We start from the raw sequence: 16910 nt of genomic DNA, 5'->3' as shown, positions 1-16910 counted from the left end.
TTTGTGAAATAATACTCTTTCCAGTGTTCTCCAGTTCACAGCACCAGAGAAAAAGGAGAACACGATGAATGCCTACTCAGAGGACATCGGTAGAAGACTGTGGCTGTAGACAGCCCTTTTTTTACCATCCTTGCACAACATACCCTTGGACATGTAGTATTTCATGTCTCTCTTAGTTTAAAAACTAGATGAGAAAATTACCTGTAATTATGCGCCAGTAAATAGAAACTTGTTCCTCTTGCTTCTCTGGCAGTTCCTGGGAGAGAGCAGAAAATGGGTAAAATTTATGATTTTAAATTGAAAGTAGGTAATCTGTTTTGTTACTGTTTCTTAGAATGTTCCTTGCTTTAAACCCTCTGGAAGTTTTACATAAGTAAATGGTACAGAAAAAAACCCAGATGATCATCTTTTGATTATTTTTAGGTTATATCTAAGGAAATTTTTATGGAGATACTGTAAATAACATGCTTTTTTAAATTTTGGTGCCAAAAGTTGTACATACACTGTCATTTAATTAGTATTTGTTTGTTTGCATTGAACACTGGTATGTTCTTTCAGATAGGCTTCATTAGCATAGTGAATTTGTTACTGCTCTAATAGCTAGGCCAGCTAGTTCAAGCACAAAACTAGAATGCTCAGGGATATTTAAAAGTAAAAAATACTACAAAATTAATAACAGCTTTTTGTACTTGAAATATATATTAATATTTTAAAAAGATGACTATGGTGTGTGTGACATACCTAGATAACATATAAATCTTCAAGTGGGATGTTGTAATATTGAACCTCTTAAAGCAGGTCTTCTGTTGATTAGCAGATGTTAGAAACTTTACCCTGTGGTGGTTGAATGCTGTTTTCATCACTTCTGAGACATTCTGCTGTGCCTCAGTGAACAGTTTTGTTTACTAGGTGAATAAAATGAGATCAATGCTATCATTAGCATTATGGTACATTGTGAAAGATGATGTGTGCATGATAGGACAAATTTTCATTTGACATATTTTGCAAGGATGATGTTCAACACCTGGCATCAACAGAAAGGTACCTAATGTGTATTATATTTTTATGCTGTGGTTTTTGCCACTTGGTTTGACGTAACTATTTTTTTGGTTTGATCTTTAAAATGTGTTTCTGCTCTTCGGAAGAAAAACAAATCTGACTCTTTTTGAAAACATTTTCCTGCAGGTTAATTTATATCTTAAGATATATCTTTAAATTATCTTAAAAGGATATCTGATTCTGTCAGTTGTTGTAATGGTATGTTTTTATAAAACTGCAAATTACAAAGCTATAAAACACAACATGAAAATTCTTCCAGTACTGAGAGTTTGAAAGTGAAATACTGGCAGAGTGAGTTCTCTCTCTATGGGCCTCTACAAGAGGTGCTTTTTATTACAGATAAGTTTGTTAACCTTTGAGAGGTCTAAACGTGAAAAACTTGAATGCACAAATGATAGTGCACGCGAGACGATGACTAAGAGTTAGTATCGGCATTAACAAATGAATCTGATACTATTGTTCTACTTCCCATTATAAATGTGTACTCATTGTTGATTCTTTGTTGATAATCTCTCCTCTATTGTCAGAGATGAATAATGGAAATACCCATGCTTGAATCCCAGGTTTGAACATTCCGTTCTTTGATTTTCACAGGTTTTAGGACTGGTTCAAAATATGAGTGTTTTCCAGTGTCCCAAATGTAAGCATGAGACACACATTTTTGGAGCTGATGGTGTAAGAGATCTAGCAAAAACCCTTGGATTGGATATTTTAGGTAAGAATATAAAGTGGGTTTATTTTTTGAATAAAAAATTTTATGCTGTGCATGAGGGAAGCATTAACTGAAGTATGGAACTGCATAATCCTAGATATGCAGACTACAGAATGCAGATATAACTAATAACTTAAGTAGTTGAATGTCTCAGTTTTTGTACGCTCTGTTCCTTGTCAGGATCATTCTTGTAAATGAGATGTGGACTGGATACGAAATTCTTGAAATGCATCTTCAGTCTCTTTTGGTTTGTAAACAGTGCAGAACATGAACTGTTTTGATATTGATGTACTATATTACCTGAAATTCATTATGTTATTGATCATACAACATTTTTTTACAAAAAACCAAGAATTCCATTTGGTCTTGTAAAACAGACCTGAACTCTTTCCATTAATGTCAATAGAAGTTTTCTAATTTATTTCATTTAAATCAAATAAGTTGTTACATTTTGAAATAAATACGGTAGTTTGAAATGCAATCCTTTAAAGCAGTTGAGTTTATGCCCATGTGAAGATGTATTGACTCTTGTGCAGGAGCAAACAGACTGTAATGATTGTATTTAAGTGTTGAGATTAAAAGAATACACCGAATTGCAAAGTGTTATTTCAAAAGAAAATTGATCTTTATTGAAAACAAAAATAAGCCATAATTAAACAATCTGGCATGCCTATAAGCCAATATATATATTGATCTTTAAAATATACATTGCTATTTTAAAAAGGTGTATTTCAACCTGTGCTGTCAGTAAAAAAAAAATTGCAGAATATAACACAACATAATTAAGTTAGTAAATGGGATAATTGCATGTGGTAATGATGTGTTTCCACGTATTACTATAATTATCTCAATGATTTTCCATAGCTAATTCATTAAAAAGAACCAGGAAGCACACTTAGAAAGATCAACACAGAAACATCAAGGTCTGACATAAACTTAAGATAGCAAGGCAACACATAATTAAAGACATGCTTTTGGGCTTTCAGTTTTCTGAATACATAATGATTTGTGATCAGAGCCCAGGGGGACTTCTGCAGCCCTGGGTTATGTGGATGGATGCAAATCGTCTGCAAGCAGTTGAATCAAACATGCATTTAGACACACAGGCACAAATGATGTGCCTATGCTGTTGGTCCTATAGATGGGTTTTGTTATTTCCTCAGAGGGCAGAACTGATTGTGATTGTATTAATTAGGAGTGATGTGAGAGATTTACTGGTTTAGCGGGGGATGGACAAGTTACATAAAAAGAGTGAAATTTACCTTCAAATTGTCAGTGAAAGACCAGAATGAGATTAATGCCCCAAGGGTTAAATTTAGAATTACAGTACTTGATCTGATTAGTATACTCCTCCTTCCAGGGATGACCATTATATAACACCATATGGTATTATAAGAACTACTGTTCACAGATTTTATGTTATTTATCCAAATGGAAGTTTTATCCCAGTGTTACTTGAATTCTGCCCAAAAGCCTCGAAGTTATTTGTTTATACATATATATATATATTTAATATTAGTATTTCTAAACTCACTTTGCTTGTATCTTGAAATACTTGTGACTGTTCAATTTGTTCAACTAAGGACCTTGTCCTCTTGTGAAACCTCAGTAGGTTTTAGTTTACATTGTAACATCTGACAAACTCTGCAAGCTAACAATGTGCAGGGTAGAAAAGTATTTTTTTTAATTTGGTCAGAATCTGCTGCCTTTAATATTACTAAATGCCTCCTTTTTTTTTTTTTATGACAGGAGACAATTAGCAATTGACAGTACACCTTTGAGTGTAATTCATTATTTCATATATTTGTGATTTTTTTCATCTTTTTATTCTTCCCTAAAGGAAAGTGTGCCAAAGTTTGTGAGAGAGGCTTTGTGCTGCTGATTGTTTCTCTCCCTGCCTCTGAAATTGCCCTATTTTACTTTTTTTTTTTTTGAAGTTTGATGACCGTGACTGTGACCAGAAAGCTATACCTTTGATACAAATAATGAATAAGATAATTTCTGAACACTCCATCCTGGCCTTTGCACTTCGGAACATTTTAAACTGTATCTGCTAATAGAACCAGCAACAATGGCTTTCAGATTTTTAGAATTCTTTTTGTTTTTATTTCCTACAAGAAATTCAAATTATTGTTGGCACTTACCCTTTTTTTGCAGTCAGCAATAATTGTTAGTATCAGAAAAACTTACGATGGCAAGCTGCCATCACATTCTGTAGTGAAGAATAGTGCTGAAACAACTTCTTCACTCAAACTCTTGTCACCCAAACAGTGGTGCAGATGCTTTTGCTGTCTTTGTGCTTCTACTTAACTTAGAAAGTTTTGATTATTTTTTTTAAAATTGATTGCATTTTGCTTTGTCTTCTGACTTGCACTTTTGCTCATACAAGTGCTGTTATGCTCCTCAAGTACTAGCATGTTATTTGTAAGTATGAGGAAAAAAAAAAAAAGGGGCTGCCATTTGGTAGTAGGCAGTTTTTTTGTAATTCTCAGAGATTGTTATTAAGCTGACAGTGAAGAAGTATTTCTTCATTAACAAAACATCCTTGGGCGAAAAGTGAAGATTGGTCTCTGCATAATGGTAGGAACTAACTTCTGGGAGATATACAAAGTTACTGTTACTCTATTAAGAACATTTAAGGTTAAAAAACTTCCAAAGGACCCCCTAAACATTTGTTATTTTTTTTTTAATAAATGAACAGATTTCTGTGTTTAAAGAAACTTAATCATGACTGAAGAAAGAAACTACTAAATCTGAAGGAAATTGACAGTAATCATCATAACAAATTTAAGTGCTTTGAAGATTCAGCTCACTAATCATGGAGCCGCAGCTTTTGTGTTTTGATTTTTTTCGTTTATATTCCTGCTTGGTTTTGATTTTGTTTTTTATCCCTTAATCTGTGTCAGTTTTCATATGATTTTTTTTAACATTTATTTTTCTGACTACATTGAACTTCAGTAATTTACACTGGCCTTGGTCTGTGTTTTAAAAAAAAATATGTTGCTAAAGTGTATGAATTAAAGTGATACAATTCCTGAGACCAGTCAAGATTGAACTAAGGGTAGGCTGTTCTGTCTACATCCATCCATGATGTAAAATGTAGCTGTAAAAGAAAATTGGTCTTCAGTCCCCTTCATAATTATCTGTGTAGCAATGAACTGAACATGGGAGCTTTTTTTTCTTCAGTGCTGAAAAAAGTGTGTTTCAGAAAGTATGTTTCAGAATGGAATGGGGCTGCTAACTAATTCTCCTTTAGAGTGTGGCTTTCCTCTCACAGTTCCCTGCTTGTTATAAAAGCAGAATATAAAGAAGACTTCTATTGGATAGAAAAAATGAACTGAATAGTTGTCTACCTTTTAATTGGATCCAAGGCCTAATAAGGACAATAACAAATGCTATTATTTGGAAATTAAGTATTCAAAGAAGTCTTTGAACAGTGATTAGAATCTTAAAACAGCACTGAAAAGAACATACAATGAGGACGTAGGCTGAACAGTAAGTTGCATTATGAGCATTTGCCTAACACTCAAGCAATTTTTTTAATGTACGCAAAATAATTTGTATCTCAGCCTGTGTTTTCCTGTGTATTTGAGGCAAAAGAAGGCAAACTGCCTTCTCTAATAAATGACTACAAAGCATAGCCCTTCCTTTTCAGAGAATGAAACATCCAGAATATGTTTGGCATTAATCATTATGGATGTACAGAAACTGTACTGCAGCCAATTTTCATTTTAAAAGATTATTTTTTGAAATTAAGTAATTCAAAGAATATACCAAACTGGAATGTGATTCCAAGTTGCTTTAGGGCTGTTTTAATGAAACATTTAAGAAATACGAGGTCTTCACGTATGTGTATCTTGGTATTTTTGATACAGGAGACATTCCACTGCATGTTAATATACGGGAGACATGCGATTTAGGACAGCCTGTTGTGATCTCACAGCCTCAAAGCGATGCCGTAAGTTTGGTGCACTGCACTTAAAACAACCAAAAGCCCTCTTCCAAAAGTGATTGGAGAGTGTTGCTTATTACTGCTGTTTGAAAAGAAATGTGTATCTGAGTGTAACTTAGGGAAATAAAGTAAAAGAGGATAGTATCATCAAGTAACTCAGGCCTTCCATTTTGGAATGCTGGTCATCCCTTCTGCTTCTGTGGGTTTGTTATTGTTTAATTAGTCTGAATCATTCAAAATAGCGAAGATTTGATCCAGGTTCTGGCATGCCAAGAAGAGGAAGGTCAGTGTCAAGCCTCGTGAGATACTGCAGCAAATGTAGGTCCTCTAAAACTGTCAGTTGAGCCTTTGATAGTTGAGCCTGGATACTGTCAAAGGGTCCTATCCAAAGATGTTTGGAACAAAATCTGTGTATTGTCAGTACCTGGGTTGTTTTCAGCAGGAAGTGGAGCAATTTACACACAAGAGGAAATGGATTTTTCAGTGCATTTGTTGTAACGTTTTATTGCCAAAGGAAAATGTGAGTTGTTGAGGTGATGGAAGTCAAATATGCAAGTCTAAAGAAAAGCAGTTGCATATATAAAACTTCATTAACTCTGATAGAGTAAGATTTTCCTAGCTAGTATTTTCTTTCTCCTCTGCTGGTGTTTATCTGCTGGGCTCTGTAGGGCAGGGTGTTGTCTGCCACATTGTGTTTGTGCAGTATATGGCATGATGCAGCCTCACTTGACTGGTGTTTAAATGTTCCTGTAAAAATAACAGTGACTAATGCTGATAATAGATGGTAGAATCAATTAGAGATAAGGTAGAATCTACCTATGGTACTTTCTAATATCAGTAATACCGTGATTGCTAGGCATGTACTGAAATACTTTTTGTCCTTCCCACTCTTTTAAAAGAAAAAATAAAGGGCAGGGATTAACGCGTAATCCAGTGTTATTAACATACCGATCAGGATTCCAGAGGAATAGTGATAGTCTTAAAATTGTAATACATAATTTTGTTTTGAAAGAGAAGCAGCAGCTCTATGGCATGTTGATTTCTAATTGAACACAATATTTTTGTTAGGCTTGGGCAAGGCCTGTGCTGATCCTCTGTGGAATAATGTAGTGATCTTGAGTCCGAATTCTTGTGAAAAGGAATCGTTATAAACTATACGGTAGTTTCTGTCTGGGAAGTTTGATCAGCAGTGCGAAGGTTTGAATAGATGCATGGATTAGGTCAAAGTTGAAGCAAAACAGCTAAGCAAACTAAGATGGAAGGCTCACAGTATCTGAAATCTATAATAACCAAGAGTCTAGCCTGCAGGGCTATCAATCTAAAAATTCAGACATGTGGGATAGCATTGTGAAAATCAGAAAAGACAAGAAAGTCTGTTGTGTTGCCATCTGTTCCTCCTTGGACTATGTTCTTGGTAACGAAAGGAGGGTTTATAAGCACCATTTGTGGCAATTAAGTTAAATATGAAGTGGAATAAAGATTGACAAATGTGTGTGACTCTGGGGAAAACTCTTAATATTCTTTGCCATTGTGTCTGTGAGATAATAATTGTCCTCAGAGAAAGAGGGTTTTTTCAGATGTCACTAACCTCTACAGAATGAAAAATAATTTCCCTTTATATCCCTGCTTTGCTTCTCATTTTAAAGACAGAGAAAATTATTGTTGTTCTCTTGTATTTTAAAAGAAAAATTAAATTCTTGGCACATAACTGATGGTGGGGAGAGGTCACAGAAGGTCAGATTCTGATCTTTAATACAAGACACCCATCACCGTGTTTCTCAAACTAACATTACGGTTATTCATGCATGAACAATCACAATTTTTCAGATAGAGAACAAGGTGCTCGGAGCTGCTGAAATTATCTCTGCTCTTGTCCCTTAAATTTACAGGGGTGTTTTTATACGAAATTCTATGCTGTTTTTGTTAGAACACACTTAAATCAAATACAGAATCACAGAACTGAAATAATACCTAGCAGATTCAGACAGTGGGGGATAAGGATGGTGATTGACTTCTCAGAAACCCAGCATGCTGTCACACCTAAGCTCTGTCAAGATTAAAGGGTCTTTCTGAAATGTGTTAGCTAATACTTTTTTTGCTTATACACCTGCTGTGTGGTTCAGCTTGCCTTTCTGCTATATAAGAGCATAGTGCTCACTCTACACTAGAATTTTAAAAGTATGTAAGCAAACTTGTCTAAATTCATTATTTTAATACTTAATGTAATTGGTGGAAAAGAAGTTTCCTTTTCACAACCATCAGAGAACTAAGAAGTAAAACAACACTTCCATAAAAAAGAAAATTACTTATAGAATTATGCATGTGTTAACTCAAAAAGTTCTTCCTCAGGGCAGACACAGATTACGTAAGACTTGTGTGCTTATGGAAAGGGCTGACTATATAGTGAAAGGATGCGATGGTTTAATGGCTGGAGGTCTCTTCTGGTGAAGCTTGAGACAGTCCCCAAGGAGAAATAAACGGTGCTGGTAAAATGATTTTGCTCTTGGTATAACATTGTCTATGTTAGTGTTTCTGTCAGATTAGTTGTTTTAAGTTGTGGCTTTTTCTTAACACTCTTCAATGAAAAAACTTTGTTATGTGCTGTAGAAATGGAATATTGCTGTACTCACGTGTTAGCCTGAATGGCAGGGGCTAGTCTAACAGAAAGAGGGCAGACACATTGCAGCAATTGGGAGTGATCTGAGGTCCTCTACAAGAAGCTAATCGTTTCTTGGTTTAATCAACAATGAGGATTTACCAGACCCTTCTAAAGATAACTGGGAGTCTTGGGAGCATTTTCCTCCTCCATCAAGCTGTGGAGGTGGATTGGCTGACTAGGGCTGCATTTTTTTTGCTCACCCAAACACATGAGAGAGTCTCTAGACAGCAAAACCTAGTAAAGGAAAATCAGGAACACTGCTAAAATTGTGGAATGGAGAAAACGGTAGGGGAGGAGATCAAATAAGGGAAAACAAATGAGGGATCACTGAAACCAGGTGGAATTGATCATGCTCAGAGGTAGGGAAACCTCATGAGAAGGAACCAACAGCAAATCAAGTGTTTGAAAAAGGCATCCTGGAACTTGCAGAAAAGAGGGCTAGAAACACAGCAAGTAATACAGAACATGATTAATTGCAGTGGAGTCATTCTTCCACCAAATAAGTTCCTTAAATGCCCAGTGAACTCTCTGTCGGCACTGGCGGAAGAGACAAGTAGGGGTTCCAAAGACTCTTCCATCTGTGAGCACAAAACCCAGAGAGATACGGGACAGTTGGTTATCTTGGGAGGACTTCCTTCTAGAAACTTCGGGTTTTTTACAGACTTGATGGCACAGTGGATTTGTTAATACCTTGCTAGAACAGACATGCTGGCTGTGACCATTGAGCACTGGACTCCCATCTGTCTCAAGATCAAAGAAGCTGCTTAATCAAGTACAAAATACATTTGCTGTACCAGTGTGTCCATTCATCTTCTAGAAGCTAGGGAGTCTTGTTGGGATAGACATTTCAGGGAGGAGACATGCTGGAGGCCAAGGCAAGTAGTAGGTGTGCCTCATCTTCTTGTCCTGGGAGTGAGGTGATTAAAAAAAAAAATAAATTGTGGAGGAGAGATGATACACCTCTGAGGTTCAGCAGGGATAGTATATTGAAGACAGCAGAGAAGTCATGGAAGAATGAAGTTTAGATTTCGTGTTCTTCCCCTTCTCCATTATTACAGTGGTAGCGAGCCCTCATGGCAGAAAGTATGGAGGGTGACTACTTCTGGAAAAAAACCCCAACAAATTCCAGGAAACATATAACAGTTAGTTTAGTTCCTTAGTGTTTTCTTGCCGCATATTGTTATGGAAAACATTTGGCATCTATTAAGGAAAAATACTTTGAGTTCACCCTCTTGTAACATAAAAATCAAGTGTTGTATATTGGGAAAGCAGGGGAAGGTGAAAAAGAGCAAACCCAGTGAATCATATATAGCTTAGAGTGTTGGATCCCCATATCGCACAGAGTTTTGCAGGTATGCACAGGCTTACATGAAGTGTGGTGAGGAATTTATGACTTGGGTAGGAGAAGAGCCAGACTTGGAGCAAGGAAACCAGGACCTGTGGCTGGAAAACATGCTTAATGTAATCCTGTCTAGCTTGTGATAAAGACCAGTGTATGATACAAACTCCACATGCTTCTTAGGGGAGGTTCTGTTACTGTCTAGTTCACGGTTAACAATGTGGAATGTATTCAGCCTTGCAGATTTCATATACTCATAGATGTTGGTGAAGGATTTTGAGCTCAGTAAATTGCAAGCAGATCTATAAGGGAAGAGAAGAAGCCCAGTCAGGTGCAAAGCAAGGGCACAAGGCATCAGCCGTCTGACATAACGGAGGAAAGTACGTCTGGTTAAAAGTAACTTTTCAATTGAAAATTAGAAATGTTACAGACCTTACTGTATATTATCCAAAGAGACAAGTGGAATTTGTATTCAGAAAGACTTTTTTTGTAGAACTCGATGGAAGGGTGATAACGTGAGTAGGGTAAAAATGTACGACCTTTTAAAGCTTGCAAGAAATAATTGGAGAAAAATTGAGGTAGTGGCAGCAAATAATATTTGCTGTTGTTTAGGTGTCCTGAAATAATTGCAATTTGAAGAGTGGTCTCTTCAGGGTGTGATAGTTTTTTTTAAAAAAAGCAAACCCTGAAGAACGCTGCATGGTGTGGTTTATAATACGCCTTATCATCAAGGCTTACTTTGAATGGTCACAGTAGCATTTGGTATGTGTAGGTTTGAATCCTTCATTCAGGGTGTAGATAGTACAGTGCGTCATCAGACCCTCATTTGTGCTTCACTGCTGAAGAAAATGCTGAGTGGTAGGATAGTCCGTTTGAGGGATGTTACTATATTGCATTTGAATTGCGCTGTTCTACTTAACCATGTTTTCTGGGCAGGTTGTGCTTTTTGATGTATATAATGGCACCTGCGTGATGTACATGCGTAATGGCACCTTGGGGCTAGCAGTGTTTCCCAGCTGAGGCTCCCTCAGAGGATGGCTTGGCTGTTGCAACTGCTGATATATAGGATTAAGAGGAAATTTCCCATGAGCACAGAGGATTTTTTTGGAGGTATTAGATTCCGAAAGCATCCAATTTACTTACCCATCTCCTCCACTTCATGTTGTAATTTATGGACTGACTTTTATCGTCTCATTATGTCCCCTTTCTGGGCTGAGACTTCACTGCAGCTTGGCAGGAGTTGCCAGTACGTGCAAAGAAGATTCTTACGGTAGAGCTGGCCAGAGGAGGACAGAATGGGAAAGGCTCCTGGGCCTGCAGCAACCAAAAATTTCTCTGTGTGACATGAAGCTTTTAAATGAGCTTCTAATTTAGATAAAGCTATGTTTGTCATCATGCTTCTAGTGCCTTCTGAGTTGACCACAGTAAAATAGAGACACCAAAGGGCAGCTTCAGTCATGCACTGAAGGCTGGAATCATGTCAAACAAGGAATTTCCATGGAAGCTAAAGCTATTTTAAAATGTCTGATTGAACTGGAAAATGGACTGTGGTTGAGCAAAGAAGAGTGTTAATAAGAGCAAAAGCCATCACCTGTCATCATTTTCATGCAGATGGTAGCAGAGTCTAGTATTTGTCCTTGTTGTAGTCACTATTTGATTAGTTGCTCATGGTTGATAGTTTCCTTTAGCAATGAATAAAGTATAAACCCCTAAGTTCAGTTAAGCAGATTTAAATACCTTATCCTTCTTTATAGGTATGGTAGCATCCACAGCATTCAATATTCCAGACAGTCAGGACTTGCATAGATTCTCCCTTGGATTGCTGGGCTGGATAAAATATCTTAATAGTTTTGGAGTCTTTTAATCACAAATACAAGTTAGAAACCATGTCAGTACCGGGATTTGCACTCTATGGTGTACTTGGCCTGCAAGTAAGTGATGGGATCGGTATGCTTTTTCTGAGTTGCCGATGATGTGTGTGTGCAGTGGTTGGGGTGAAGGCAAATGTGGTATCAGCTACTACTATTTTGACTTTCCTGATGGGTAAATTGTATTCTGTATTTTTGTGGCCATTACCCTGGACACCATAAGCCACTATAGCGAGCTGTTTGCAGGCCGAGATCTGTACTTCAGTGAAAGGCAAACTAGCAGGTTGCGCCAGTCCATGAGAGCAGGGCCGGCAGCTGTGAGCTGCACGGTCAGTTGGCAGTAATCTTAGCAGTGATGCATACGTCCCTCATGGGTGAGATTTTTAGGGGCAAAGAAATGCCGTAACTGAAAGGCTCACGTTTCTCTAGGATTACCATAGGGCTTAATTAGGTGAACTAATAAAAATGCTTGTGGTTTAAAACTACCCCATGTCTATTATCCCAAAGAGTAATGAATCGGGATGTTCTGATTGTTTAGACTAAGTAGGACGTTGCAGTCCTTTTGCTGATGAACTTCATTACAAGTTCTCCATTTCCTACTCCATGATCTATGCTGTCATTAGTCACCTCATCTACAGTGCCCTTTCAGTCCTGAGGAGGTTTGCGATTTAAAGAATGCTGCGCTCTTCTGGCAGTGTTTGTATCGTTGTTTGAGAGGTGAACAGTCTCTCATGTGGCTGTTATCCAGCTCTTCTGACTCTGAACATCGTCACCTTACACTTCTGCTTCTGCCCTCCCCAGTGCTGCTCTCTGACCCCATCTAGGCAGCGTTTGTATTGAACAAGTCTGTTGTGTTTTTTAGGGCATTCTGTCTTGCTGTGCGCTTCTCCTTCATCCTCTCAAAGCAGGGAGACTGTTTGGCTTCCAGCTAACTGATGTATTACTGTTAAATAGGAAGCTGTCCATCTGCAAAAAAATGCTTTCAGAAAGACAGCCTATAAACCATTCCTTTACAGCTTCCAAACCATAAAGGGAAAAACTGATCTGTAAAGTTCACTTTTATCCTATTAAAATGAAAACTGTTCTGAGTGATGAGTAAGAAGTCATCCTTTACATTTTCTCCTCTGTCTTTCCACCCAAAAAGGAAATAAATAAAACCCTCTCCATTTTCAGTTGCAACTCATCTTTTGATGAGCAGTGATGGAGTAAACCAGTGAACTGAGCTGTGCTGTCTGAAGATGCCACACTGAAAAGATCATAAGTAGAAGAAGGCATTCAGTACGTGTGGGATTGTGTTTACGTAATGAAAGGCGTGTTGACAGTCCCTGAGATTCCGTTTAGACCTGTCACATATGTTGATTGATAGACAGGTCCTCGCTCACAGCTGAACGATTTGTTCAAAAATAGGAAACTAAGGCTTGAAAGAGTTGATTTTGTCAAGAACCAGTTACTGGTAGAGTTCTGTAAGGACATGCAGGAGATACTGGTCTGTTCAGCATATAAAGTAGTGGTCTGGGAAAACACAAAACCCCAGGGTGCTTAGCAAGCATGACCAGTTGGTGATAACGCTAGGGCTAGGTGATACCAGTGTGCTGGCTACAAAGAGTTGAACCAGGAACCTCCTGTTAAAGTGACAGATCAGCTACCTGGCAAATGAGAGTCAGTGTGCATTGTGGAATTGTCGCCCAGATACTCATTAGCAGTGTTTCGATGGGGAAAAAACCTAGTGTATTGGGATCTTGACGTAGGGTGACACTTACACAAGTCATCCAGTCTCCCAAGCAGGATATCTGGTTGCTATCTGGATGGTTATGGAAGTCAGTGTTCCAGGGACTCTTGCCACTGGTGTCTTTGGCTGGATGAAATAAGTTTTCCTGAACTGCTGTTTAGCTCAGTTTTAACAGTGGAGGTAGTCCATGGTCCAGTATGACTACTGCAGCGTATGGATGATCCATCGCTGCTGATACCTTGATTTATGTGCAGAACATCTCCTATCTTAACTATGTAAAAAACCACTGTCCTACGTTAACTTTTTGCACCTGCAGGAACAATTTCTATGGTGTATTTATAATTCTGTGTACAATTTGCTCAACTCCGGAGCAGGAACAGCCTGCCTGGGCAGTATCTACAAGGGGTTAGACTTTCCATGTAGTTTGTTAATTGATTCATTGAAACACATTCTAGCTTGGTGTCTGTGTTTGTTAAAAACTCAGAAAATTACATGACTTTAGTTTTAAGGTCTTGTGAGCACTGAGACTGTGAGTTGCTGGGGCTAGGAGTGCCAGAGAACAGAACCGTACAGGCAGGAGCAAACCCTAGAAGAGAAGAGGCATGTTAGGGGTGCCTGGCCCTGCAAAAGGCTGCCACCTGGTTCAGACCAGTGACAGTTGGTGCTAGTGTCCCAGGTGAGATTGTCTCTTCCTGCCCCTCAAGCTCTGGCCTCAGGCACTTGTCTGCTATTTTAAAGGCACATCGGGGATACAAGGTCCAGCTCAAGGTTAGAGGCTTCTAAGTGCTGCAGGAGGCAGGAGAGATCAGTGCGGTAGGGAATATCGTGGTGATTTCTTGTAGTAAAACAGGGAAGGTTGTCAGTGTGGGGCCCACGTGCAGCTTGCTGGGGAAGATGAAGAAGTAGCTTGCTTACAATCTTAACGGAGTAGAAGCAAGCTGAATAGCAGGAGAGTTTTCTGTTGTACTAGACAAATCCAACATGAGACACCAGCTCGAAACTGAAGAATGACAAGTTCAGATGACGGAGAAGGTGTACATTTTTAACAGTGGAAGAAATCAACGTCTGGAACGACGTACAAGATATATATGTATACAGACAGAAAGGCACTCTTTTAGTTGAAAATCTTTATATCGAGATTGGAGAACTTCCGAAAAGGCATGTTCCACTTTGGCTACAAGTTTTTGAGTCAAGTACAGTAATTACTTCATGTTATGGTTTGTTCTGTGTTGGACTTCAGGCAGTGATTTTTATACATGTCACTTGACATTAAATTTATGAATAGTTGATGTTAGGCTGATCACGATCCTAGCTGTGTGATGTTTTTAGAGATGTTAAAAGTAGTATGCTTATTTGGGTCACTCCTGATAGTCTTACAGTTCTGTGCTCTTTTGCCCTCCAGCCTATCTGACCAGATGCTGCAGGTTGGTGTGAGGGAGATTTTGCTGTATGGGTTCTAGTGCTGTGGATTTACTTCTTTCCAATACCCACTTCAGTGTTTTGGAAAGATGTCTTTTTTTCAAAATACTTCAATTTCTGATGTGTGTATAGGAAATTCTGTAGTGTAGTCTAGTGCATCATGGATTAATTATCTCCAAAAAATGCTTTTTTTAATGTCGGGTATTTTTTCTGATTCTTAATGTCAGTCCTGTGCATGGTGCATCTCAGTCTTCAGGGTGAGAGAAGTTTATAATTAATAGTACCTGTGGGACTAAAGTGTCTCCTTCCTTCTCAACACTTCTCCTCCAGAAGAATATTGATTCTGTTTTGCTGTTAAAGATGAATTGTTCAGACAAGTTCCGTTCTCAGAATAATACCGAAGTTAAATTTTACACCACCCTCACCCCCAATTCTTAAATAATGCTTGTACTTTATGTGTTAATGCATCATTTTTCCTGAACACAAAACTGTCTAAATGAACCCATTTATTGGAATGTTTTAATATTTCTTTTAAGGTGTGTGAAAGAACAGATACCTAATGAGATGTAAAATACTCCTTTTTATAGAAAATGAAGGTGCTAAATATATGTTTCTGTTTTCACAGGCTAAAGCCTATCTAAAGATAGCTATGGAAATAGTAAGACGACTGCCAGTACCTCCTGCTTGAAGTGTTTATCTCTGAAACTTACGAAAAAAGTGATCTTTTGGTGCAACCAATGCAGAAGAGTCCCGCTACCTAATTTTGTTGATGCCATATGTTAGTTCTAAGAACTTCTTTAGGAGTTAATTTGTTAGAGGTTAAATTAAGATTGTTGTAGTCACTGTTTTTCAAATCATTGTTTGGCCATGTCCAAATGGATTGAAGTATGCAAAAGGTGATAGACAATATTTAACTGCTGGGTTGTAATGTCATCAAGCAAGAAGGGGTGAAGTGTGTTTTTTCACATGTGCCCTGTTTTAAGGTCAGGAATGAAAACCAGCCACTCCAGACAAGCAGAATGATGAGAGGGATGCCAAGGTATAAGTCTTGCTTTAAAAAAATGACATTTACAGTACTCTGATTTGTGTCACTTTTCATTCAGCTTTTCACTTGGTTAACTAGCAAGCTGACCTTAAGTTCTGCAACATTTTAAGAATCAAATTCAGTTACGTAACTGCAATACTTTTGTGTGTTCATCTTAGAAGAAAATTTTAAAAATTCCACATATACTCTGAAGACTTCTTGTGATGGATCATGAGCAGATTCATTCATTATTTATTGGATAATGTTCGATCACGAAGCAATTCACGGTTTAGTGGAGAATGGATTACATGACTGTGAGGCTGATTCCTTGACTGCTTTGCATTATAATGGACCCAGACAGAAGACTAGGTAACCAAGGTCTTCACTGAAAACCAGATGTTGTGCCTGAGCTCAGTTTGCTGGGGGATGCAAATGATCAAGATAAATTAAATTTATGATTACGTACTCCTATTGCAATATAGCAACTTGGAATTTTAATATAAAGATATATTTTTGAAGTAAAGCAAAATTTGGTCTTCAAACTGTGTGACCTTCTGGTGTGTTTTTTTATGGCCTTATATTTTCGCAGTCTTTGTTTTTGTGTTGGTGTGTGGAAGTGGAAGAATATGCCTTCAGGGAATGAGTTTACCTTTACAATTAGGTGTTTGAGTTGACATTTAGGCTTTTTCATTTACACAAGTAAATCAAGTATGGGTATCTTAAACATATATCTTAACCATACCATACTGGTAATTTGCTCATACTAGGGAGTTCTGCTGTTGACCTCTGTGGGTCCAAGATCTTCCCTGTAGTCCAAATAATTATTCATAATTTTGAATGTAGTTGTTTTTTCTTATTGAAGTGATACAACATAAAAATTTGGTATACGTTTACATTAAGAATATTTAAGTATATGCATGCAGAATTTACACGGGAAAGCTAGACAGAAATTATGGGCTGAATTTCAAGCCTAGGTGATTTTGTAAACATGTAGATTATATAAACCAAAAAGTGTTGAATTTTTTGTTTTTCTTCAGGTCAGTCTTCGAACCTCCTTACCAGCACCCTCCTCCATGAGACAGCAGTGTTTGGCTTTTTCAGTAGCGTATTATCCCAAGCCTGTAGAATTGACACAAATATTCACTTCCT

General features: G+C 37.7%; 1 protein-coding gene across 1 annotated transcript in view; it reads left to right on the top strand.

Annotated features, from left to right (window-relative positions):
• Nucleotides 1–16303, top strand: part of NUBPL (NUBP iron-sulfur cluster assembly factor, mitochondrial) — an 86302-nt gene extending 69999 nt beyond the window's left edge. Inside the window, exons 9-11 of the mRNA XM_056345323.1 lie at nt 1654–1774; nt 5647–5729; nt 15363–16303. Coding sequence (XP_056201298.1) covers nt 1654–1774; nt 5647–5729; nt 15363–15425 — 267 coding nt within the window. The 3' untranslated portion in view covers nt 15426–16303. The remainder of the gene's footprint in view (nt 1–1653; nt 1775–5646; nt 5730–15362) is intronic.
• Nucleotides 16304–16910: the final 607 nt, after the last annotated feature.

The sequence above is a fragment of the Falco biarmicus genome, chromosome 7 (genome assembly GCF_023638135.1).
Source record: "Falco biarmicus isolate bFalBia1 chromosome 7, bFalBia1.pri, whole genome shotgun sequence".
In the NCBI taxonomy this organism is placed as follows: Eukaryota; Metazoa; Chordata; class Aves; order Falconiformes; family Falconidae; genus Falco; species Falco biarmicus.
This window is presented reverse-complemented; position numbering and strand designations above follow the sequence as displayed.